General features: G+C 36.7%; 1 protein-coding gene across 2 annotated transcripts in view; it reads right to left on the bottom strand.

Moving 5' to 3' along the window:
- Positions 1-26,361, bottom strand: part of clint1b (clathrin interactor 1b) — a 35,732-nt gene extending 9,371 nt beyond the window's left edge. Inside the window, exons 1-8 of one of the 2 annotated variants that reach the window (XM_084137923.1) lie at positions 26,139-26,361; positions 11,134-11,238; positions 9,394-9,490; positions 8,778-8,886; positions 5,389-5,559; positions 3,867-4,047; positions 2,347-2,587; positions 920-998 (exon numbers count right to left, since the gene is read on the bottom strand). In XM_084137923.1, coding sequence (XP_083994049.1) covers positions 920-998; positions 2,347-2,587; positions 3,867-4,047; positions 5,389-5,559; positions 8,778-8,886; positions 9,394-9,490; positions 11,134-11,238; positions 26,139-26,179 — 1,024 coding nt within the window. In that variant the 5' untranslated portion in view covers positions 26,180-26,361. The remainder of the gene's footprint in view (positions 1-919; positions 999-2,346; positions 2,588-3,866; positions 4,048-5,388; positions 5,560-8,777; positions 8,887-9,393; positions 9,491-11,133; positions 11,239-26,138) is intronic. The other variant, XM_084137924.1, reaches the window with a different exon arrangement.
- Between the last annotated feature and the right edge of the window lie 649 nt (positions 26,362-27,010).

Raw genomic sequence — 27,010 nt, 5'->3', positions numbered from 1 at the left:
AGACCTTTCCCAAAAAAAATTAAGACCTGCACATCACTTCCATCAGCTTCAATGAGAACAAACTAAATCACCCAGCTCAACAGAGATATACAGTAGAAACTAATAATGGTGTTTTAAAAAAAAAAGAATAACAAACAAAAAAATCTATGTTGTTATATTAATACTGGACTGAAAATATATGATAATAATATTTTTTATTTGGGGATAAAATGGTAATATAACAAGAGTAATATATTTTATGATTTCAAAAAGCAACGAGCAAAGATTTAATTTAAAATCTTTATTGCTGTGTCAGATCGGTTGCATTTTTAAGAGTGGATTTAAGACAAACAAAAACATAATATATTTAATATATTTTTCACGATAGAAGAGAAAATCTTTTTACATCAAAATAATGATTTCCTATCGTGACAATGCAGAATAGTAACAACCGGTCAGGACTAAAACTCAAATGCACAGGCAAACACACGTGTCCATCCACGTACAACATAATTAGGTTGTCACAACCTGGTAGCAACAGCTCGTGACCTCCTGACTGATGTCAACGGACACAGCACAGCTGTTGGGCTGGTGACGGGATACGGAGGGACAGCAGCATCTGTGCACCCATCTCCTATTCGTTCTTTCTCTCACACCCATCTGGGGCACTTAGATGCCTCTGACTGCATCTCTGAAGAACTTCTTCCATGAGTATGACTTTAAAAGTACATCAACTTTTAGGAAAAAACGTTCTCTTTGAGATTTAAGCTTCTGTATGGAGGAAATTGGGCTCAAAAACAATGTCCAAGTAGTAAAAGGATATGCTTCACACACACTGAGCCGTGGTATCTATACAGGAGCTTTGGGTTCAAATAGTAATAGTGATGCTTATAGCAAAAAGCATTTTAGATGTGGAAAATGCAGCTGATCAGGGTCTTACCTGAAGACACTGGTTGACCAGAGCCAGAGTCCACCATCAACAGGTCTGCAAACCCTATGCTGGATGACTGACTCAATGCCTGAAAAGAGAATCAAGAATGTCATATTTCATGTCTACCACATGAAGGCAGCACAGGCTTCCTTTTGCAACCATAAGCACTATCGCAGAGAGGACTGTGCAGTCATGTGTTTTTGTCTAGATTTTGCAGTCTTCTATACGGACACCTTCTGCAGTGTCTATGTAAAAATCAATGTAAACTACTGGTCGAGTTGTTATTATTATTATGGCCAATATAAATAAATATTTATAAAATAAGATGGCTAATATAACACTAATATATTACAAAAAAACATTTAGGAACTTATTACAGCAATTCTTTATTATTATTATTATTGCGAATGCAAATAAACTTAATAACAGCAATATATTATAAATAATTCAACCTATGGAAAATAAAAACAATTAAAATGATGGAAATTAAATTGATGCTTATTTCACCAATTTCTCTCACTTGAACATTTAGGAACTTACAGCAATTCTTTATTATTATGGCTAACTCAAATAAGTATTTATAAAGTCAATAACATCAATATATTATAAATAATTCAACCTATGGGAAATTATATTTATAATTATTATTATTGTTTTTAAAAATAAATTGTTAAAGTCTTGCAGTCAATCATTTTATTCCTTAAAACTCATCTTTGATAATCCATGGACTGTCACTATTATTATGCAAATTAGTCTCGGCCTCCACTCAATCACACGAGCTCGGACTACCTGATACACTCGGTCAACTTTACTGTAGTAAACACTACACAATGGCATGAGGAAATACTGGTTTAATTCAGCCATATATGTTTGAACCAGAAACTGATTCAGAAGAAGTGGAAGAGTGAATTACATAGGCTCGATGCCGATGTATCAGAATGGTAATGCATTGTATGTATTGCTATCTATAACGTCTGACACATAATGGTAATTAATGTGATTAGCCTTTTCCTCGACTATGTTATCAAACAGCTAATAATGTGTTGCTTAAGTTCCACATAAAACATGTTCCCGTTCACCATCTCAGAGTCAGACAGCTGCCTTCTGAACATCAGTATCCTTAAACGCTTTGAACGCCAGTGGAGAAAGGCATATATTTCATCACAACATCATAATAGAGAGCAGAGATTTGTAACAACTGTTTAGAAAGAAAATTTAAACAGTTGTGTTACAAAGTGTGGACAAATCAATCTTTTAGATCAGATTTCAATCTGATACACACAATTATTGGATTTGAACAGTGTGAATGTAGCTTTAGATTGTGGAACTGACACTCCTGCGGTTACAAAAGTGGCCAAATGTGTTTAATATTTTAAAACGGCTTTAAACAACTTAATGAAACGGAAGGAGGATGCATTTGTAAGGCAGTATTTGACCTTGTTGTTGTCAGCATCGGGACTGCTTTTGCCGCCGGTGTAATGAGCCGCTGCGCCCAGGTCGACGGTTTTGGACGGGACTCCGCCGCGTTTGCGTGTGGAGGTGGTAGTGGTGGTGGAGGTGATTGTATCTGTGTTCTGCGTGATCTGGATGCTCTTGGTTGTTACAGTTTCTTCATCATCCTTGAACTCTGACTTTGCAAGACGACCGTTCCGTGAAACTTTGTCCTCCTCATTGTCACTGCAGGAAGAGGCAACAGCAAGACAACAACTAATAAAGTAGTCAAAAATTACACTACAGGGCAGAAGTGTGCTAGTTGATTTATCTACAGGTGGTTTCATTCAAAGAACATTTCAAAGCATTAAAATCAGCATTAAAAGAAAATGTACCTATTTTCTAAATTATGTTATTGTGAACAATTCACTCCGTATTTCTTAATCAAAATGTCATAACTTGATCCAGACATCTCTCTGGTGATACATGCAGAGTCCTCCTAACCCCCTTCACCAAACGATGGATAGAACCAAGTCTCCATCCTAAATTTGGTCTTTTTTTGATAATCCATTTCATACACTCGGATGTACGTCACAATACATAAAGGCCAATTCACACCGCAGAAACAAATGCCAAAAAACACATTTGTCGGATTTTGCCGGATCAGTGTGTTACTCCTGTCGGAGTCTGTTGCCGTTGGTCGGGGTTCGCTTTCATCCGACTGAACATAGTCAATCAGCGTTTTTCAGTGTCTGTTGGGGCATTGTGAGTTATTTTTCAAAATATTCCAAATCCAACGGGCAACTTGTTTGCTGGCGTTTGTCTGTACGGTGTGAATTGACCTTAATGGGATGGTTCGGAGTAAAATCAATCTAGGGTCCTTTGCCATGGCAGAAAGCGATGCATAAGGATGTAGTGTAACGACGAATTATTATTTTTTTCCGAAGTGTTAACAACTTAGTGTTAACTAATAATTGTTGCAAACTGGTACTACCAACAAAATATTAGTGCATTCCTGGAACTGGGCGTCGTTACACTACATCCTTATGCATCGCTTTCTGCCAGGACTTTTACGTGCTTTTCCCAAATCACTGAAGTAACGTTGACGTCCGGGTTAGCAGTAGCATGAGCCCTAATGCTACTGAGGAGAAATAAACTCCTGATGTACTTACAAACTTTCCATTGCCTCGTTTTATGAGTACAGAATCTATTTGTACTACTGTATAAGTTTGGTACCATTCTGGGCATTATTAGTGGGGTAATTTACGAGATACATCCTTGGATCCATTAGCCTACACTAAGCCATCCGGCTGATTTCTCTAAATAAGTTCTAACTTTAATAATGTTCAACCAAGGGAAAAAAGGCTTCTGGTGGGGTGTTTGGCTCGAGGTCATGGTGCAAAGGACCCTAGGTTGATTTTACTCCGAACCATCCTTTAAAGAAAAGATCTGTCTCTACTTCCGTTTCATAGCTTTTTACTCTATAGCTTTATCAATTCCATGGACTGAAAATTCAGTAACGTACCTGATACGGTCTGGCGAGTCATCTCTCTCCTTCTTGCGGAATTTGTTGATGGTGTCATCAATGGTGCTTCCAATTTTGTCACTTATCTCCCCAAATTTTTCACTGAAGGGGAAGCTGCTCTTGTTTTTGTCCCAGTCCTCGTCCCAGTTGCTTTTGGATTCAGGGTCAAACCGTTCTCCCGCTGGGAATGTTGATACAGAATTAGTTAGGTGCTGAATTTATTTGAGATATTTAACGCATCCGATATTTAACGCCGACGCACATCAAAATAAATGCTTTTTTCAAAAAAAGATAAAATGAACGTTTAATGACCATCAAACTGCCACCCCAGACACCTCTCTGGCTCCGCCACTGCATACACACGCATTTCAAATTTCGAAAAGTGTGGAAAACACAGCCGACTAGAAACACTCAACCCCAACTTAAAATCAAGCTGTCTACCCCACCTCTGATCCTGTGGTATTTTTATCTTTCACAACCAAAAAGAATGGCATAAATAATTGGAAATTTGAACCTGTAGTACAGCTAATAAAGGGAAAGATCTGAGCAGCAATCAAAGCAGAAACCAAGCACAATCTTTTGACTTCGCACACAAGTAACATCACTAATGACATGACAAGGGACATGGCATCTTGACTTGATTAGACAGCTCTAAGAGAAATCATGTAATACGAAAAGCAGAGATCTGATTATTTCTTCTAACCTGATCATAAACATCACCAAATGATGCAGTGAGTAAAGTTGAAAAAGTGATAGCCCTGAAATCAAAACAGCTCTAATCAAAAGATCAGTTGTGGGAAGAAGGGAATCCAGGGGGAATTTTTCCATACTACGCGAGAAAACTTCAGAGGGCCTAAAACAAATCCCTGTGGGATGCCTACAGTACAGAGACAAAGCAGCTCAATTTTGGGGTCAATCACAGTTTCAACAGATAAAAATAATGTCTCAAAATGACCTAGGACCAAAGGGAATTTCATGCTTTATTTAATTACACAACGTCACAATGCATTTAGGGAACAAAAAAAAAAAAAGTACCTGATAGGAAGAACTATCCTGTGAACTTCTGAAAGCACCAGCAACTTGGCATTTCTTTTTTTTTTTGTGAACATCAAAAATGTATATGACATGTATTAGCTTTTCTGTCTAGGAAATGTTAGTATACTGTATACAGAACAGTCTTAGTATACTGATATTAATTGTGAGCAGATTATCATGGCATGCGTTTGCACCATTTATACTGGCACAAGTTGTCGTCGGATTATCAAATTATGCAAGCTTCAGCTTCTTGCCCATTTTCCCAGTTAATGTCTTAAATAACATTTATTACGTTTTTAGGTTAGGGGCACAACAATCTCTTTGTTCAACCAGTGGCAGACAGCAAGAATATCTGGGAAACCTGTCTCGAAAACCTTTTGATAAACGGTCTTCATTTTGGCAGTTCCATTTAGTGGCATTAGTGGTTGTAGAAATCATGCACATTCAAATTTAGCAACACTCAAATTTGCTACATTTGACCACTTACAGTTACTTTGTTTGAAGCCTCCCATGCTGTCAGAAGATACTCCAATGTATTTGTCTTTATTCTTCTTAGCTTTCTTCCTCTCCTCACGTAACCGATCATCATCCTGAACAAACTCGACCATTTCTTTAACCTTCTGCCGTACATTAATGCCCTGGTCTTTCCCATTCTCATCTAGCAAAACAGAAAAGAGCATGTCAAGTCATATGGAACTATTTGGCCCATTTATTCTTGTTTTTGCAAACCTCCATTAGATACGGTAAGATAAACCCCCCCAATGTCAGAATGTGACCCCACACAAAAAGTTCAGTAGCTGAAATATTATTAAATAAGATGATGCTGTAGTCAACTTTTCTTTCAATGCCAGAACAGCTGGAACACTTGGAATGGAAGGATTGCATGGCTCTTCTACAAAAGTCTTGGTAGGCTGCTAAATTATTTCTTATTGTTTGCCTCATTAAATATGCATTGTATACAAATTCAGAAATACAGTGGTGCAAAGGCAAACCTTTTGGGTTGAAAACCGAAATGAAACCAAAGCTACTGATGTGCTAACGTTCATGAATAGTCTCAGTAGATGATTGAAAATCCGTGAAAAATGATGAAAAATTAAACAGAATAGCTTCTGAAAAGCCACAGATTCTTTGAAACATATTTAGAACAAGGTAGAGCTTTTAATAGCTACAAAAAAGGAAAAGAAACAGACAGTAACACCTCAAGCACTATGACTATGAAGTTGCAGGATCTGTCATTCACTAATAAGACAAATGCAGCTTAAAATATGTAGTGCCTTCAGAAAGACTTTAGTACTTTTCACATTTTTGATGAAAAATGTAATATTTTTCACCTTTAATTCATTTATGAATTCATTTATTATTTCTCCTTAATGAAATATAAACATTTCTCTTGTACAAACAAGCTCTGAAAGTTATTCCTGTTGGAAAGCAAACCCCAGAGCATGAGGCTACATCCAGCATTGCTTGACATCTGGGATACTGTTACCTGGGTGTTGAGCTAAATTTGGGTTATGACAAACAAAGCACTGTTTTCAGGCCAAAGAGCTCAAATTTTAGTTCACATCACCCTCTGCAACAGCATCAAAAGACCCAGTTTGCTCATATTTGCTCATTTGCACACAGCTTGAACAAAGATTTTCACAAAGTAATTCCTTTTATGTGCCTCTATTATGCTTTTTCGAATGTTACCTTTCATGTAGCGTGTTATATAGCTGTTTGTGAATGTAAAAGGTCTGCAAAGTTCCAAAGATCTAAGTGCAGATAAATGGAGTTATTGTCTCCCAAAAAAAGAACTGATTCTGACGAGCCGTCAGTAATTCCAGTCTTGCTTCCTGCACAAACCTGAAATGATACAGTAGTAGCTGAGGCCTGGAAGAGCTCGGTTTGTGTTGTTGACAAGTCGAGAAGTGTTTTCTTCCGATGCCGCCGCTACTGTTCATATCATTGTGCATAAGGTTGTAACGGTATGATAGAGTCTTATTATTATCAGTTAAAGGAAAACTCCACCGTTTTTTTGAAATAGGGCTTATTCACCTTCTTTTCTACATTTAGATAGGTGGGCAAATGCATTTTTGTCTCAGTGCATGCATTGTTTTAGTTTGACAGGGTCGGCGCTAACTTAGCTTAGCATAATGAATGGAATCCTTTGTTGCCAGCTAGCATGTCCTGAGTAAAAGTGATATAAAAAAAAAAAAAACCCCACCTAATTACTTCTTGTGGCCTGCATATTCACAACGAGTACAAATAGCGATGCAGATTAACACTAGGCGATTTCCTAGGCAGATATTGACTTATATATTAAGGACTATATTAGGGGGAAGCACAGGCAAAGCACTGCTACTTGGGCGAGATATCTCTGCGCCCAAGTAGCAGTGCTTCGCCTGTGCTTCCCCCTAATATAGTCCCAAGTCAATATCTGCCTAGGAAATCGCCTAGTGTTAATCTGCATCGCTATTTGTACTTGTTGTGAATACGCAGGCCACAAGAAGTAATTAGGTGGGGTTTTTTTTTTTTTTATATCACTTTTACTCAGGACATGCTAGCTGGCAACAAAGGATTCCATTCATTATGCTAAGCTAAGCTAGAGCCGACCCTATCAAACTAAAACAATGCATGCACTGAGACAAAAATACATTTGCCCACCTATCTAAATGTAGGAAAGAAGGTGAATAAGCCCTATTTCAAAAAACAGCGGAGTGTTCCTTTAAAATTACTGTTAAATGAATGAAAACAGGTTTTTTGGTTGAACAAATGCTTTATTATAACAAACTTAAAACCATTTGTTTGTTTTGTTTATTCAAATTTCAATAATCAAAAACATGTCTAATACATTAAATGTGATAATTGATTATGGATTAGAATAATAACTTATTTTTTATCATTAATAATTTATTAAAATGTTTGTGCTATGAAGTCCTATGAAATGTATTTTATGTAGAAAATGTATTTTTCTTTTTATGATTTACTACCAAATGTTTCAAACAAGGTGGTAATCAAATGAATGCATAAAACTAGCAATTTCATTAATGCTTTAAAATGTAAACAAATAAATTTATCCTTTTTTGGGCAAAAATATATTCCTTTAATAATGTTTAAATAAATTGTATTACTATTATTATTATTATTTGAGAAGTACATTCTATTGTACAATAGTAATATATTTCTGTCATAATTTCTTCAGGTTAAACCGAACTTTTATTTTGACGGGTTGTAGTGAAGTCCTTTGAGTTTCAGAGTGTATTTGACAGTTTTTTCTCAAATAAAATGATGAAATGCTCTTTTTAACTTCTTTTCGACAGGGGATAGAGGTTAGAGATAACAGCCTCTGTCTCTGACATTTTCTCCGCTGTACGTGTGTAGGTGGATCAAGTTGAGTCTAAACAGTCAAGTGGAAAGAAACTGCTTATGTGTAGGCGAGATTCTCCGCCTGATTCATTTTTTTCCAATACCGTAGGTAAGCAAATGTGCATGAAATGATAACTGTATCATACCGGTATACCGTTACAACCCTACTGGGTATACAAGGGCTGAGGAAGCTTCTGGAGCTGAAACTCAGATATGGTAATGGACATTTTGTTTCAAACATGCGCTGTAAGGGGTAAACCAATCACAACAGACTGGGCCATCTGGCCAGAGCAGAGTAGGCTCAGAGCAGAGTAGGCTCCTGGAAAGGAGAACAAATCCTAAATTATCAAACTGTTTCAGACACTGTGAGAAAAGAGGTGATGCTGCAATGCATATAATGAGAAGATTAGGTTTTTTTTATCATGGATGCATGTAAACCTATAGTAGGAGAACTCTTAAACTAAATTAGGAACATTTAAAGCATAATAGGGGCACTTTAACCTTCTAAGCATTTCATCTATTTAAACCTACCTACAAAATGATAATTTTCCATAGAACGCAGGTCGTAAATATGTTCTCTGGCGCTGGTCACCACCCGCTCTGACCCGTTTCTGATGAGGTACGCTAATAGCAATAAGGCCTGCACATATGGAAGAAGGAGTTATTAGGGATATTTCTAAATCAAGCAATTAAAAGAGTTAAATGCAGGATTTTGGGTGTATAATTCGTTTAAAAAAAAAATTTGTTTACACTCTGAGGTTCAAGTCAAAATCATTGTATGTGATCAACAGCATACATGCTACAGATGCAGCACAGACATTATGTTGATAACCTTAAATATTCCTTTACACTCACTAAACTTGAAAAAGTTTAGCTGGACTATTGAAACTTCTTAGTGAATCATGGGTTTTTAGGAAGTGTAACCACATACGGAACAAACATTTCTTTGTGTGAAGAAATGAATTAAGATTAGAAACAGACCGATATATTGGCAAGTCTAGTGATTTGGTATTTGCTTTTTAACTAAATACTGTATAAATGTAGTACACAAATGAATGTACACTTAATTTCAGTAACTGTTCCTCATTTAAAGTGAAATTATGATTTAAGAAGAAAGATTCTAACAGAGATGAGCAGTGGACTGTACCTTGTAAACTCTCCTCCAATTCTTTTTGTTGTCTTTCAGCATTCTAGTCCAAAGCATGTTCATAACTTCAGGGAACTGCTCATACATAAATGTGGATCTGCAGCATGAATAAGAAGGATTACAATGGCAAGATACTAAATAAATTAAAAGTTTTTAAACCTTGTATTAGGTTAATTAAATATATAATAACAATCCGAGAACAGTAATTACTTCCAGCAGGAGATTCCTCAGTGGAAATGATGCCATGCCAAATTGTCTAAATATAAAGTTCAGTGGAATCTCTATATAAAATGCAGTGATTCTGTTGATATGCAGAAGCAATTTTACTTGGTTTATTAAAAGCTATATAATAGGGCTGCATGATATCGCGAAATTAGCAAAATATTGCAAATGTACATAATTGCGATATGCATCTCAACGGCTTGCGATATCTATTAAAAAGTTATAAAAAGTTGTGAAAGAAATATGGTGTGTCAATAGGATCTGTGCATTAGTCTTAAAGTGACAACAGCCTAATACAGTATACCTGCAGCTGTCTGTAAAAAACAACATTAGAAAAAGAGAAAATAACTCTCTGCTCTTGACTGAATAACTTTTGCAGCTTTAATATGAATCAATGTATATTTAATTCATGGGAAGACTAAGCAGAGTTTTATTTGTACATTTGATTATTTCATTTCTGTTTCTCAATTGAATGGCACTGAGAAAAAAGATCTAATGTAGGCCAACCTGAAAAACTTAGAACTGTTTATTTCATTTGTATCTTATCTTTATTTTATTGTATTTGTCCTATTGTTAATATTTTGCCTCATTGTTCTTATTATTAATAACAAGATACATTAAAATAACAAAAATAACTAATCATCCACCTCTAGTTTCAGGTGTTTTTTTTTACCTGAATGTTCTTGATGTTAGGTTTTCTATAACTATATATTACTACCAAGTTGAGCAAAGAGTTGTTGGCATTTAAATATTTTTTTTTTTTACATTGATATTGAAATGATGATTACTTTTTATGTAATGCTAAAACACTGCTGGTCACTTTCAGAGGTTTGTAGTGATTCTTTCTTTTCCCAGAAAGAATGTGAAACATAAATATTGGTTGTAACATTTTCAGTTTTTAAATATATTTAGATATAATTTAGATTGATTTTACACACTTAAAGCATTATTTAATCGTATCGCATAGCGAATATCGCATTCTTTAACAAGTTATCGCATATCACATTTTCGTCAATATCGTGCAGCCCTACTATATTATAATCTGGCGAGTTATTTTAACCTGTCAAAAGCAGGAATTATACCACTGACAAACAGAACAGCTTCATATTTTAAGTTATTATTATTATTATTATTCCTAGCAAATATGTTTGATAGTCCTAATCACAAAGTTTGGCATATTCAAATGCTGTCAAACCATCCATCCTGTTTCTGATTTTAATGTAGAGTGTAATGATGTAATGTACACTTGTTTTGTACAAATTTAATGTAAGGCACTAAATTATTATTTTTTTTTATATATATATAAAAATAAAACCTAGATGAGGAGGTAATGAATCAACTTGCAGTCTATGAGTTACAAGTCTATGCCATGATGCAATGCAAATTAAATCATCAGCTATCAATGATGAGATCAATGTAATTCTGCAGTAATTGCCCTACACAAATGTTCTGCGGTAATTCAGAGAAGAGTCACTGAATGCCTGAAGACTGAGGAGAACATGTAGTTCGAGCACTTACTTGGCAATCTCACCCATGAGCTGACCCGATGGGCCCCAGGGGTCATCATTGGTGGCTTCCCGAACCTTGGACTCTATCTCTGAGTAGTTCATCACAACATTGGTGCTGGGAAACAGCGAAAAACAGAGAACCACAAATAAACACCAGACTACCACACACAGACACACAAGTCAATATATTGTTGCACATGAAGGCGTTAAAAAAAACTCAAGCAGGTCCATTTTGGTTGACTGATATTTTGGACTGATAGAAGAGAACAGACTGCCAAGGTTTAAATGTGTTCAGCTGAAGCCCGGTGTGAAAAACTGAACCGAGAGGTCTGTTCAGTGTTAAATCTACTGAGCAATTATGTGACTAAGCCAATTCGTTGACATTGTTGTAGATCAACCTGCCAGTCTATGGGGAAAAAATACTAGGAAAAATCTACGAGACTGAATGATGAAGTTATGCTGGCCAAAGATATATGAAGGAAACTAAGTCCAAAAAAGCTTCTCTACAAACAAATATTTTATAAAATCTGCCTGGGTACACACTTGTCTAGCCTAATGCAGATTCAAGCAATGGACCAACTTCTAGACCAATCTTTGTGGTTTATAATAACTAGCTACGAGGAAGGTAGATGACAAGGAAGAGGAAATTGGGAGTAGGGCACATCATTAACTGTTAATACTCATGTCAACTTGTTCTGTGCTATGTTTTCCACAAAACTTTAGATGTGAGGAAGCGTAGGAGGACGTGACAATGAAATGATGTGCCTTTATTTGGAATTGGAAATAAAAGTGCAGAACAGTTGCTCCTGTGTTTTGATTAATAGACATTCTAAGTCAAATGGAGAAAGTGAGAAATTAAATATAATTTATGTGCAGTTTTAACTCTAGATGATCATAGGTCAAAGACCAGATTAGAGAAGACCAGACAATTAACCTAGGACGATAATAAAAAAAATAAAAAAAACACTCTTTAACAGGTTTGGAAGAGACAGTGTAATGCAAATTCATTCCTCAACTTACAAAGTTTCCACACCCTGGGAAAATGTTTAAATTACACTTCAGGAATAGTTCACTCCAAACTGATCATCCTTTTCTCACCATAATGTAATTCTTAACCAGATGACGAATAGGAGATGTTTAACAAAATGTCCGAGCTGCTCTTAACTCAGCAAAAATGGATGATGACTTGGCTACAAAAAGGACAAAATAAATAAATAAAACATCATAAAAGTAACTGATGTCAAGTTTTCTGATTTATAAATCACCCTCTTTGCCAAAGCTCTCAAATGTCATCAAACAAGGCTTCTCATGTGTGTCAGGCAGAGGTGGACAGTAACAAAGTACATTTACTTGAGTACTGTACTTAAATACACTTTTTGAGTATCTGTACTTTACTTGAGTATTATTTTTTCTGGAAACTTTTTACTTTAACTTCACTACATTTGAAAGACAAATATCGTACTTTTTACTCCACTACAATTCTGTCAAGGTCCTTGAGTAGAAAGTAGTAATGTCAGTCAGGGGATGATTTTGGTTGCAGGGGTTGCATTTTGGTTGGAAATGAAAGTCGGATTGACGTCAGAAACCGACTGATGTTGGTTTCTGACGTCAACCCGATTTTCGTTTTCAACTACAATACAATGTCTGTCCAACGTTGGAGATTAATGTCAATCCGACGTTGGATTCTAACATCAACCTGATTTTCATTTTCAACATTAGGTTTGGTCTTCTAAATGAAAATTTTGTCATTGTTTTGGTGCACACTAGCTTATAGATAACAGTAAGGCTAACATATTCATACTAAAAGCCAAAAAACTTTAAATAGGGCACTATTTGAGGGAACAGCCATTTGGGTGTCCGAAACCATTGTGGACGTTATTGAGCGACTTATTCAATTTCACATTTAATCCCACTACTGGAACTGTGTTCTAGAAATAAATGTGATATTGATATGAGGGTAGGCAGGCGTAGATTCAGAGGCATACGATACTGTACGTATTACACACAACAATGCAACAATAATAAAACAATGCATTGATTTACTTTTGATACTTAAGTACTTTTAAAAACAAGTACTTCTGTGCTTTTACTTAAGTAAAAATCAGTCTTTACAACTTTTACTTGTAACGGAGTAATATTTGACCAGTAGTATCTGTACTTTCACTCAAGTAAGGAAGTTGTGTACTTTGTCCACCTCTGGTGTCAGGCCAGGTTTGTCATCACTGACATCTAACAACATTGGTTCTTACTTCTTGCATTTGAATGTTTTGAATAATGACTCCCAAAGCTATCGTATGGCTTTAGAAGAATGCAATCGCATTCTTTTTTCTGTACTCTGTAGTTTGTAGGGGTGTAACCAGGGCCTAAAATGAACACTCGCCAAGTGCCAAATGAGAGTAAAAACCGGTGTTGGCGAGTATATGAAATGGTGCCAATCACCAGTTAGCCGCATTTTTACGAATTCTAACAATGCAATATTGTGAGAACATGAACAAGAACAACGCTCGGGACAGGTGACGGGCCAGTGCTGCATCGTCACAAAAGTTTAAGCCTAGCCAATTTAAATATCCAAGAGTCAGAAGATGCAAAAGGGAACTCAATTTGCTACTCGCGTGCTGTCTTTCACATCTTCTTGCGCTTGAACAGACATATTTAAACTAAATTATGTAAAATTGCCTATCTTGGCAAGTATCCTCAAATACAGAGTCGGTTATGTCTTAAGTGAACATAAAGAGTTGAGAAAGCAAACGCATGTATCAGTATATTGGATCCATGCATTAGCTCTTAAAAGTGACAGCAGCCTGATAATCCTGCTGCTGTCTATGTATTTCATTTCAATCAAACAACAAAAGAAAGAAAAATTACTCACTGCTCTAGACTGAATAACTTATTAAGAATAAATTAATAAGGATTAATCTATGTTTCATGGCTGTTCAAAAAATATTTATGGCCGGTACATTTTCTTAAAGCTACACTGTAACTACACATTTTAACTCCTACGGTGGCCGTATTATTTTAAATCTGCCGGCAAACGCGAGCAATTCTCCCTCTCGCATTTGTCACGGTGCCACTGCGTGTAAAAACGCAAAAGGCGAAGCTTGTATGTCCCTCTTTGTCTAATGTATTTTCAAGATGGATGCGCAACATGGCTTCCGCCATTCGAGCGACTCGGTCGTATGTATTCTAAATGGCATATTATACACTTACGTGAATACTTAATTAGTTGGTTGAAGTGATTACACATTAATGAGAACGTATAATTTTGAAATAACAAAAAAACAACAGTGTTTTTTGCTAAAAAAATCAACTTAAAATATTACACAGTGTAGCTTTAAGTCATTGGCAGGTGTGGCAAAAGTTTTAGGTACCATTCTCTACTTTCAGTTCTGCATGTACGTGCACCGCGGTTAATCCCAAATCTGAAGACGCATCTATAATATGGTTTGCCGCATTTCATGTGAGAGTAGTTGTCAAATCAACTGTTAGTATGTAAATATGTTGCTGATATCACAGTTCCAAAAGCCAACTAGAGTCAATGGAGCAGAACTGCAAAAAATAGGTCCAGACGCTCAACAATAGCCTGACTATGGCCGACTGTAAGCTTAGTGTAGTACGACCTAAAGACCAGACTATCCAGTGCATCCTACTAATACAGACAATCAACATGGACACAGCCTGTAAATAAAAGATCAATTCCACATCATTTGATAATAACATACTTGAAATCAGAACCACATAACCACTGCAGAGATGGCACTCAGCAGAGGTTTAAAATGCGAACTCTCAAAACAGCTGCAAACACTTTCCATAATCATTACTAATGTGAAAACGTGGCTTTTTCCGCCTCACTCTGACAGTCCCAAAGGGTAAAGAGGGTGGGAGAGTGGAAGTGAACTTCTGGAAGTTATTAAAGACAGTCAAGTGGTGCTGGATGATGAGCAGGTGGGCAACATGCATCTCGCTGGAACGTGGAAGCAGGTGGTCTGGAAATACAACGTAGCTGATTCACAATCATTTGAAGAGTCAGAGAGCCAAAATCACATCTGATCCAAATCAATGACTTCAGCAAAAACTGGCAGCAAGGAAATCAATCCCGCTCAGCTGCGTCACTTTCAGGATTTGTGGGTGGCGTGGTCGTTCCAATGGACCAGTTTGACTTAATGGAAGAGCAAATTAAATCTGTAAACACTTTCAAAAACAAAACCTCAAAATTCCTCAAGTAATTCAGACTATTCAGATGGAGGCAAATGCTGCACATATGGTCTTGATGACTGAAAGATGGATCTAACTGTGTGGCAGCTGGCAAGGAAGAATGTTAAGTTGCTTAACCAGCACTATTCCATAAAAAGCCACACTTAAGCCGCGTTTCCACCGAAATTACCCGGAACAATTTGTCCCAGGAACTTTTTCCCCAGGAACTTTTTTTGCCCCAGACCGGTTGCTTTCTGCGTTTACACCGCAGTCTAAAGTACCGGGAAGGTAAACTGCGCGCAACTGCTCCTCCCAGTCTGCGACGGACAGTAATCAGGTTTGAGCGCCACATTTATAATAAGTATGGAGGAGATTCAAACTGTGCTGCTGTTATGTATTGGTTTACTAACGAGGTAATTAACAAAACAAAATAGATGAGCACTGATACTAAAGCGTGTTCAGAAAACTCGTATGCGTATAAAATTAGACAACGTATGTTATCAGTTATTGTGAGATGCCTGGGACGAACGCGCAGAAAGTTTCGTCTTCCACAAAATAAAGCCTGAAACTCGTCGCCAGTCCACCAGTTTTTTTTTAATAAATTCCATATTTGCAGACAGACAACTCTTACTGCATGAAGCCACGACACGAACCGCAATAGTTTTTTTTTTTAAAAAGGGAGGTTAAAAATAAATAAAATGCTGCGTGGAGTCATCCAACCAAAATGCAGCGTGAACACAACCAATCAGCTTGTGCAGCGCACAAGTCCCACCCCTGAAAGTTCCTGAACTTTGAAAAAGTACTACCTCGTGAGCAGGGACTATCGGAGGGGGAAATATTTACCCGGAACTTTATTTAGACCCTGGTTCCAGCGGTGTAAAAACACATCGAGTACCAGCCCAAAGTTCCTAGTTCCTGGGGAAAGTTCCTGCGGTGGAAACGCGGCTTTAAATTCTTCTTCCAGCTTCATTACATCATGTATTTGTGCGTGTGGATACAATCTTTGGGTCTTATTAATAAAACACGAGCATAATAAGTAAATCGTTCAGGAATCCATTAGCATGTAAATTGTCATTTAATTCAATCCATACAAATGTTTTTATATACAATTTACAAACTCTCTCTGCTCATATTTTATAAATAAGACCTATTAATCTTTATATTGTGATTCCATTTCTAAAACAACCCATACATTTTATCCTTGTATACATTTTATGTATTTATATCCTTTTCTAAAGCACAATTAACGAACAAGTAGGTCATCTAACAGTTTTTTTATTGCTGGAGTTTAGGTAACTGCAATTTAAAGGCGAGATGATGCTACTTAATCCATTTTCCAAACTTTGTTTTTGTCTTATCCTGAATCACTACGGTACACCTATTATAAGTGTTTATATTGGGACTATTTTAGACGGGTCACCTGCGTGACTCGTCATAGACATAGGCCTATACAATATACACTGGAGTGAATATACATTGGAGTGTTCATTATTTATTTTCAACAAAAAGATGTAAAATATATTTTCCAATGTAATTTTTTTAACAAAGGTTTTTTGGGGTGTAGCACTACATTTTAAAACATAACATTTCTGGTCATAAATGGTCAAATTATAAGATTTTTTAAGAGACTTATTAACCTTTTGTAAATAAATAAATAATTTAAAAAAATACAACCTAATAAATGCAAATGTTCAAATCCAAATCACCAATCAGGCACACAAGAAGCAAATTTACTAGTGTGAGCATAAATCGGTTGCTTCAATGACAAGTAAGAGTTCACGGCAATCAATGCGACTCAAACATGTAGAGAGAACGCTGCGAAGTTGGCGTAAGATTACAAGGAAAATCTCAGGCAACTGAATAATGAATGATGTGGGTTTATGCAGGCAAGCGGCCTGTAGAGCAGTCACACACACATGAATACATTCCAGACACACGTACGGTGCTGTGTACTGTGCTGCACATATTTTACTGGAATATTCAATATGCAGGAAAGACAAAAGCAGAAGAGGCAGGCTTTCTTTCGCACAAAGAGAAGGGGGCACAGACAGGCGTAGGGGCGTCTTGCCATCCTTTGCATCCGCAGCCTCTTTGTTCTATGGGCCTGCCGAGATTTACTCTCCACTTCTTTTATTCCCTCCTTTGCTGTTCTTCGCTAGAAATGAATGGGTGTACTTGCACATTCACTATGGCCTGCAAAAAAAACCCCACAACAAACTCAAGACGCCTAACATGAAAGCTCTCTGAGTGGTTTCAGCTTTCCTGCTCCGCCACCTCAGACTAAAAAGACTACCTAGAGCTTCTGAGGGAAGCAAAGGTCTGGATAAAGCTTTACGATGGAGATGAGGATGCTGGTGGTTTATAATAAGTATGATGGAGAGGGAACGAAAGCGCCAGCTAAGAGATGAAAAGCGTGATACCCGGACAAGGGAAAGTTAGGGAAAGAAGTCCCAAGAGATGTGAATTATGGAGACGGGTGACTCTGAGTTGAGGCTACCACTGGATTCTTCACTCAACAGCAAACAAATAAATATATAAATAAAGCTCAGCGGCCCCTTACAGGAAGCTAGTTGAACAAACTTTAAGATTCAGAGTAGGTTTAGACCAAACCAAACAAATCCAAGCCGGTTTAGATCAGGTTCACAACGCTTGCTATAAACGTTCTCGGTTAATGCAAGTGATTCAACTGAACTTATAATTCACCATTTATATGGGTTCACAAAGCTTAAAAAGAAAACACGGAAGTTTAGCAATTTTTGCTTTATATATAAAGCTTTTATTTATGTATGCATTTAATTTAAATTAAAAGTTGAATATAAATATAATTGCTTTTGTGTAATGCATTAAATTATCTAAAATGCTTTCACTGTGGACTGAAGTGATTTAACAGGCTTTGACATCCGAGACATTCTAATTGAAATTGTAAAGTTATTTAAAGGGATACTTCAGGATTGAGCATTAAGCTTTGTATTAGTAGAAAACCTGTAGTATTTTCGAATTACCGTGCTTTCCATCCTCATATCCCCCTGAGATGAGAGATTTATGTATTTTTTGTCTGGAAAAAATCTTTTTTGGCCAGAGGCTAAAGACTACAGCCAGTAGGAGGAGATTCGGCTTTTGCTTTCTGCAGTCGCTATTCATTGTTTACATGCACACCTTTTGTTTCAATCTAACTGAATTCATTCCGATTGGTGAATCTGAATGTAGTGTTTACATGAACGCTAAACAAGTGATCGGTTGATGTGCGTTTTTAACATTGCTAAGAAAATTCCCGCTCCTCTGTGAGAGATACGAGACCGGTGCGTCTCAGTAATCACACCACCAGCCTCGCGCCGTTCTCCCGCGGCCCTCAGCCTCATCCTGCTCGCCACAGTAAACATAATGAATGGCGACTGTAGAACGCAAAAGCCGAATCCCGGACATTTTGGGCGATCTCGAAATCCCGGGCAAACTCGTCACGGAGACTCACTAGTAGCCTAGCCTTGTTGTTTTCAACTGCGCTCTCTTACCGGTAGGCGTGGCTTGGGAGTGGCCTCCTAGGGCAGCGAAGCAAGTGCATTCTGGGAGTTGTTGTCTTTCATCCACATAAGCCAAAAATAAATTTTCTGGCTTTTCTCAGTCTAGAAAGCTCCAAATTCAAAAATAATTTCACATTTCTTCAACATAAATGACCTATTTTAAATATACATTCATCTTTCCAGAGGTGAAGTATCCCTTTAACGAAAATAGCTGTATGTTCAACAGATCAGCATCAAGATTGGTCTCAAATATTTACAATAACTTATCTGACCAAATTGGTTAACATAAAGGGAGACTATTTGTTGATCAATCTCACTTATAATTCCATGGAATGTTCCAGCTGCAATTGATTATGTACTAAAAGTTTCCAGTGACAGTCACATCAATGAAGAATATTTTAGTATTCAGAACACATTTAAAGCAGACAAGCTGGACATTCACATTCTGACCACAAAAAAAATCCCTGCAAGCAATGTTATTCTCACATAACCTGACATCTGATCTACCTGCAACAAGCTATTTCAAAATCACATTTAGTAGAATAGTACAGTAAAATTGCTATTAGACTATTCTATTATTAAAAGTTACACAAAGAAACAAAACCATATGTGATGATGAAATATACTGGGCAATTGCAAATAAGAAACCAATCTCACACCTTTGGCTCAACTTTAACTTTCCTGGAAGTGCTGATGCTAACATTAATTTGAAGATTACTTCTGTAAACAATCTTGTTAAAATTCAACAGAGGCAGAGCAAATAACTTTAAAATAGGGTTTGGACAAAGTCCTTTCTCAACAAGAAGAATGGTTTCCACTGTAGCGTGTGCCAGGCACAAACCGCAAGCTTGTTGCCCGTTTAGGCGTCTGCTAACTCTAACTTCTTAGACAGCGCAGTGAACACAATACAAGAACTACGAAGATAGAATAATCATATATGTTTTATTACTATTGCAATATCTAATCATGTAATGTACTGCAGTTATCATAATCAGGTCCATGCAGTGTGTCATGACTTGGCATGTAAAAGGAAAATTAACATGGCATTTCTCTCTTTCTGTTGGAAATATGCTGGAAAATTTAGTTTGGGGTGGATTTAAGCCTAATTTATGATTCTCATCTGTAGGTTGTTGAAATGTTGGTGGATTACCAAAACAAGTCATTGAGGTTATGCACCACTCCAAACCATCTCCCAGCAGCCAAACAACGGATCATCTCCATTTTGCCAAAAATGTTTAAAAACAAAATTCAATCTCTGGAGTCCCATAACAGAGGGACACAAAGGGACTCCCTAAGCAACATGTTCATACCATGCAACTTAAGGCTGGAATACACTGCACGACTGAAAATCGGAACAGATTTTAAATCATTAGACATAATACACTTGCCGACAGCGATGCACTGATCGACCGACCGGAGACCGGAATCGGCCATTTTTCTGCATGATCAGTAACCGGCCGGTCAGTCTCACGTCTTCCCAATTCATGGACGGTTTTGTTGCCAGCGGCACAGGCAATATCGCACCACTGATCTATATAAGGGAAGTGTACAAGCCGCCTCTCTGTCTTGTGAGTCGAAAGTACCAAATTGAGTGGCTTACTGCGCTTAAACGTTCAAATTAGTGCTGCACGATTAATCATATCGCAATCGCGATGTGAAGCCTATGCGATTATATGACGCAAAATGCTGCGATTTTATATGAAATAAACAAATTAGGGCTGTTAACGCAATTGCGAGATATAAAGTCAGAATTGCGTGAAATAAAGTCACAATTGCGTCTTATAAAGTCAGAATTCTGACTTTTTTTCTCGCAATTGCGACTTTATATCACGCAATTCTGACTTTATAACACATAATTGCAAGTTTATATCTCGCAATTCTGACATCTTTTCCTCAGAATTGTGAGATATAAACTAGGGGTGCACCGAAATTTCGGCCGCCGAAAATTTTCGGCCGAAATAAAAAAAACAGCCGAAAACGTAAACCGAAAATGAATGTCACCCGCCCCTCCCATCCGTGCGCAAGCGCTTAGGTTTCACTCACGGTCGAGCTGTTATCACGCGTCTGCCTATCAAAGATTAAGCATGTCAAAGGGCTGTCACTTATCGCACAATCGATCGGACCAACCAACACAAGTTTCGAAAATGAAAATAGGGAATCGATTTTAACGGCCTTCTCTCTGAGCGCGTCCAGCTCGTCACTATACGCTCGCAGCGAACGCGCGTCACACAGCAACTGCAGGTTCTGACACACACACACACACACACACACACACACACACATAGCCTATTTCTGCATAATATAGTGCATAATGTAGCCTAGCCTTCAGTAATGTTTTTCATTGATGTTATGGCAGTCCACATTGCTGACTTGTGCGCGTCTCAAGCGCCCTCTTTACGTTCGTCCTAATGCCTGTTTAGTTGTCCGTGGATTTGCCTATATTTGGCGTTGAAAACGGATCAATGCCAAATATAGGCAATTTACTAACGATTCAATGAACACTTAGCCTATGTTTCAAAAATCGAAGAGGATTTTTTTTTTCACAAAAGTGACAGCCCTATACGAGAGGACACCAAAGTTGCAATATGTAACATTTGTTCTGCAAAAATCTCCAAAATTGTGGATTTTTTTTTTTTGCACAACTTTTAAAAAAACTATTTTATTTGATGGAACATAAAACTTGAAGAATAATATTATTTGGTATTATTATTTATATTTATTGTTAAAAATATTTTATGTTTTGTTATGTAACTGTTAATAAAAGTTTGATTATTATATTGTGATTTTTCATTTCAGATCCATTAAATTCAAGCAATATATATATAAGTTTTTAAAAGAAGCCATTTTCGGCTTCAGTTTCGGTTTTCGGCCAAGTGCATCCTAAATTTTCGGTTTCGGTTTCGGCCCAGAATTTTCATTTCGGTGCATCACTAATATAAACTCACAATTGTGAGATATAAAGTCCAATTCTAAGGAAAAAAAACACTCATAATTCTGACTTTATAACACGCAATTGCGACTTTATACCATGCAATTCTGACTTTATTTCTCAGAATTGCGACTTTATTTCTCACAATTCTGCCTTCATATCTCGCAATTCTGAGAAATAAAGTCAGAATTGCGTGATGTAAACTCGCAATTGTGAGATAAAAATTCGCAATTATCTTTTAAAATGTTTTATTTTGTGGCGGAAACAAGCTTCCATAGTTACATGATCCCGCTCTTATTCATACAAATGCTTTTAAAGCATTCGTGCTCGACAGCGGCTGGTCAGTACAAAAGGGACAGTACACAGGAGCCACTAATCATCTCTGTCGTTAAAGTAAATCAAAGAACAAAGGGAACAGAGAAAAACACTCACTGTTCTTGACTAAAAAACTTTTGTAACTTTAATAAAGATTCTATATATAATTTATAATTAATGCAGCACAGACTGTTTGATAACTTTATTCAATTTATGTAGGCTATATGTCCTACATGTTAGATAGGAAGGGCACAGGTAAATATGATATGTGAGGGTTTATTTTATTTTTTATGGGTTTATGTGAGAATTGTTTGAAGTTTAGCTAAATTAAAAGTTGTTATATTTTTTGAAGCCTAATCAATTATTAAAAAATAAAAATAATTGATAGCTTTCAATTGCAATGACGGAATCACTGTGATGTTGGATGGCTATAATTAATGTTTAAAATGTTGTGTGTATGTCATTTTTATCCAGACATCAATGGCTTATTGATCATTATAGGTGTAATCAATCATTTAGTTGTTGTTGCTAGTTTTAGTTAAGAAATAGGCTACACATTTCAGCATTATCACTAATCTGTGTGTGCATTTTCCTTGAAAACCAAGCAAGATGACTCAGGAAACCATTTGTTTATTATATCGCAATCGCATATCGCAATATTGACCTCAATATCGCAATATGACATTTTCCCCAAATCGTGCAGCCCTAGTTCAAATACACACAACATTGTCAAAATGCCAGTTTTTGCCAGTCAGTATTCAGTTAAACACAGTTAGTTTTGGAACCAAATTAATTGAGAAATATATGAGCGACTTTATATCACGCAATTCTGACTTTTTTTCTCGCAATTTCGAGTTGATTTCTCGTAATTGTGACTTCATATCACGCAATTCTAAGATAAAAAGTCAGAACTGCGAGATGTAAACTCGCTGATTTTTCAATAAATATCCATTAAAGTAAAGGCCTACTACATTTTCCTGTCACATGAATCCTGTCATACGAAATCAAAACCAAGTAATTTCAACAAATGTCAACATTTTTGATTGATTTATGAATTTTCACACTCCTTTTTCCTAATTCTGGGATATTAAAAGACAGATGAAAGTCTAAAGAGACTCAGTGGCAAAGTACCAATGCAAATGAAAACCAAATGCAGGTGAAAATCAACCGTGGTGGGTAACATCTCTGAGGACATTTGTTTTCTTGTTCCAACCTCCTCTTTCTTACATTGAGGGCCATTTGTAATTTTTATAGTATCTACAAGATCTTACACATTTATTTTGTAACCATTTCAAGTGTAACCATTAGTGATGCACCAAAATGAACAATCTGGGCCTTTTTTTTTGTACAAGTTGTATTAATATTAGACTTTTTAATAAATTTCACAATAATTTGCAGCAATGCCGAGAATTGAATGTGTACTTGTGGCAGACTGTAATTGATAAAAACACATTTAAGAATGAATTTCCTGTCCAGTGGAGTTAAGAGTACATCCAAAAGCTTTTAGAGTAAGGCTGCAAGATATTGAAGGAAAATGCGATATGCGATAACTCATTAAATAATGCGATATTCGATACGGTAATGTTTAAAGTGTGTAAAATAAACTTAAAATATCTTTCAAATATATTTAAAATATGTTTCATATTCTTTTTGTGACTAGAAAACACTCCTACAACTTCTGAAAGTGAACAGCAGTGTTTTACTGTAGCATAAGAAGTGTTATTTTAACATCAGTGTAAACCACGGGGTTAGGGTTTCAGGTAGACCTACATTAGGTTTATTTAACAACACAAACTGAATAATCAAATGTAAAAATAAAACACTGTTTAGTTTTCACTGTATGAATTAAATATATACTGATTCTTATTAAAGCTACAAAAGTTATTCAGCCAAGAGCAGTGAGTGATTTTCTCTTTGTCTTTTCTTCATGACCCCAGTTATTGCAATATACATATCGCGATATATACATTTGCGATATTTTGATAATTGCGATATATTGTGCAGCCCTATTTTAGAGTAAAAAAGTAACTGTCGATTAGCTAGCAGCACATTCCATTAATCCAGCCATAAAAAAAGAAGAAAAAACACACTATGCTAAACTGCAACATTATGTTTCGCCACAAACAATTATACACAATTTAACAAAAGCTGTCTGCACCTGTACCAATTTATTTTATAAATGTGGTACCACTGCTAGGACACACAAAGAAGTCAAACCCAACATTACACAATGAATGACAATGAAAAGGCCAACTATATCAATATCCACCTCCTTTCAGCTGAATTCATGCATGCTTAAAATATCCCTTCAGCTCTGGCATCCATTACATTACAGAAACTTGACTGCGGGGTTTGTTTGTGCAACAGACACCCAGAAGAACAGGGAGTCAGAAAAATGATGAGTAGGATAACGATTTAAGCAGTTCTTACAGAAAGCATTACATTAGAGATGCACAGATGTATCGGACGCAGATTTTTAATCAATTTAGAAACAGCAATGCTCCACTAAATGGGGCAAACTGACAAAAATGAAAACAGGAAGTTCTACAGTTAAAATGTTCCTTGACACTTTCTATTAGGAAATGTATTCTTAAACGTGAGTTAAAATGTAATTACAATGGGTTAGTTTTCACCAACTATTGCAGTTTTACCTTTGGACTTAATACAATCAATTCATTGTTTCTGCGGTAGGTCATGGGAATGTCACAACAAAAATATTGAGATAGACATTCAGAGACCATTTTTGTCTGTTTTTTCAACTTGTTTGAGACCTCCACAGCAATTCACCAATAGACCATGTTAATAAAAACAGTATGAAACTTTAAGATACAGCTGTTGTTTGGTCTTTGAATGATATAATGATGTTACCAGCAGATAAATAATAATTTCTGTTAAGTCATTTAGGAAAAATGTACACCAGTGTTTTGAGATTTTCACATTGGTAGCTATTTTGCTGGTTAGTCAAGCAACAGGATGCTTTATATATAAGATTATTGTTGGAAACTTTCTATTATGTCATACAGACAAACCATTTCTCTCGGTCAATCTAGTTTTAGTTGTGACCATCAATAAAGCACATGCATGCACTAACTTTTTGAAAACTTGAGAAAAGCCATGCAGTTTTTCATGGGGCTAAGCTGGGCTAATATTGACTAATTATGATGTTTCTCATCAAGTTGCACCATAAAGAGTGACCATCACTTGCAGAGTAAATCATCTGAAAGATTGAATTGAAACTCATTCATTTTCAGGTGAAGAGCACTGACGGATCAAAACAAGGCCCACAGGTAATGTACTACTAAGGTCATTCGGCGTTGTATTTTAGGGTTGACAGCTGAATCGTCAAGTGTGTTATTAAAAATACAACAACAACAAAAAACACTAAAGTGTGTTGTGATGTTAAGGTTGAGCGATACCGTTATCCATTCACCACATGAAATTAGCATGGTGCCTTTAGCTAAGCTAATAGGCTAATTAACTAGCATGAATAACGGGCCTGCGAACCGTCTAACGTTAAATGTATAACATTTAAACAACACAAACTCCATCATTATACACACAAATAAAACAGATATGACAGTTGGACATATGCCGTCAGAGACCGTTCAAGCTCATTTGCTGAGATGTTTTAGCGGTAACGTTATGCCACTGTTGGCAAGAAAAATGTACAGATAAGAATAATGTATCTGATAAAGTAGTGGCCTGTCTATCTAGTCAACATTGTAAAGCGTTATATGAAGGTAAAACGCGCCTATTGTGCTCCTGTCATGCCCAAAGATGATGCCTAAGTAGGCAGCTCACTAGGGTTTGAAACACAGCCCAGAGAAGAGGGAAAGACAAGCGTGTGGATTGTGTAGATTTAATAGAAGAACACGCTTCAACGGGAAGGGGTCATAAATAGGTTTAGAATTGTGATATAAGAGAGATCATCCTGTTATATTAACCGTGTGGTGCTCGTGATCAGCTGAGGGTGTGACGTCACGGGATCCGCACCTTCATAAGTAACGGGCCTCTGCATCGACACACAAGATCTTTAGAAAGCAAAAGCCCGGGCATACTCACGCTTTATCCACCAACTCCCTGACTTTCCACATATTCAACATCTCGGCGCTTTAGCAGGGGCTCTCCGCCTCAATATCTCGTCGTCCAGTCCGCACTAAAACACAGGTGGACTCGGATATCTGTTACCGATAATAACAGAATCCCTCAGCCCCTTCCGCCTCTCCAGCGCTGATCGACACACAGCAGCGGCGCAGCGGCGCGGACAGTTACTACGGTGACGCGTGTTGTGCGTCAGGATGGAGAGGACGCGGGCATGACGTCGTATGTGGTCATCATGGGAAATGTAGTTTTTCGAGAAACGGAACGAGCCAAGTACAAGTACTTGTTTTGTTAATCACCGAAAGGGGTCATGAAATGCAGTTTTAGATTTTTATACTAGGTTTCTCCAGGTTAGTTTATACATTTTGCAGATACAGATCAGGCATATTCTTTATTTCTTAAGACTTTAAAGATTTTAAATCGAACTAACCAGGTTAGCATCATAGCAAGGCTACACTTATAGTGGTAACCCAACTGAATTATAGGCTATATATATAGGCTATCATTTATTTATTTAGAAATGTATGGATCATTCTTGCTATGCGGTGCATTTTGAGCTCTGTAGGCCTACACTGTAAAAATGATATGATCAATAAGTTATGAAAACATGTTTTTACATTGCTTTAACTCATCAAAATAAGTTTAGCAATTTTCAACTTTTTTATTATACAAAATTCAACTAATTTTTAAGTCAGTTTAATGTAAGTTAAAATTATATAAACGTCCAAGTTGATTGTACTTGAATTTAAGGCAGCATATTTTTTTACAGTGTACCTTAAAAAAAAGCATATATTATATCAGAAGAAAGAAAGATGTCAAATTTTGTCACTCAT

Source organism: Abramis brama, assembly GCF_963993115.1.
Source record: "Abramis brama genome assembly, chromosome: 15".
Lineage (NCBI taxonomy): Eukaryota > Metazoa > Chordata > Actinopteri > Cypriniformes > Leuciscidae > Abramis > Abramis brama.
Note: the sequence above shows the minus strand (reverse complement) of the source record. Positions and strands in the feature narration are given on the sequence as shown.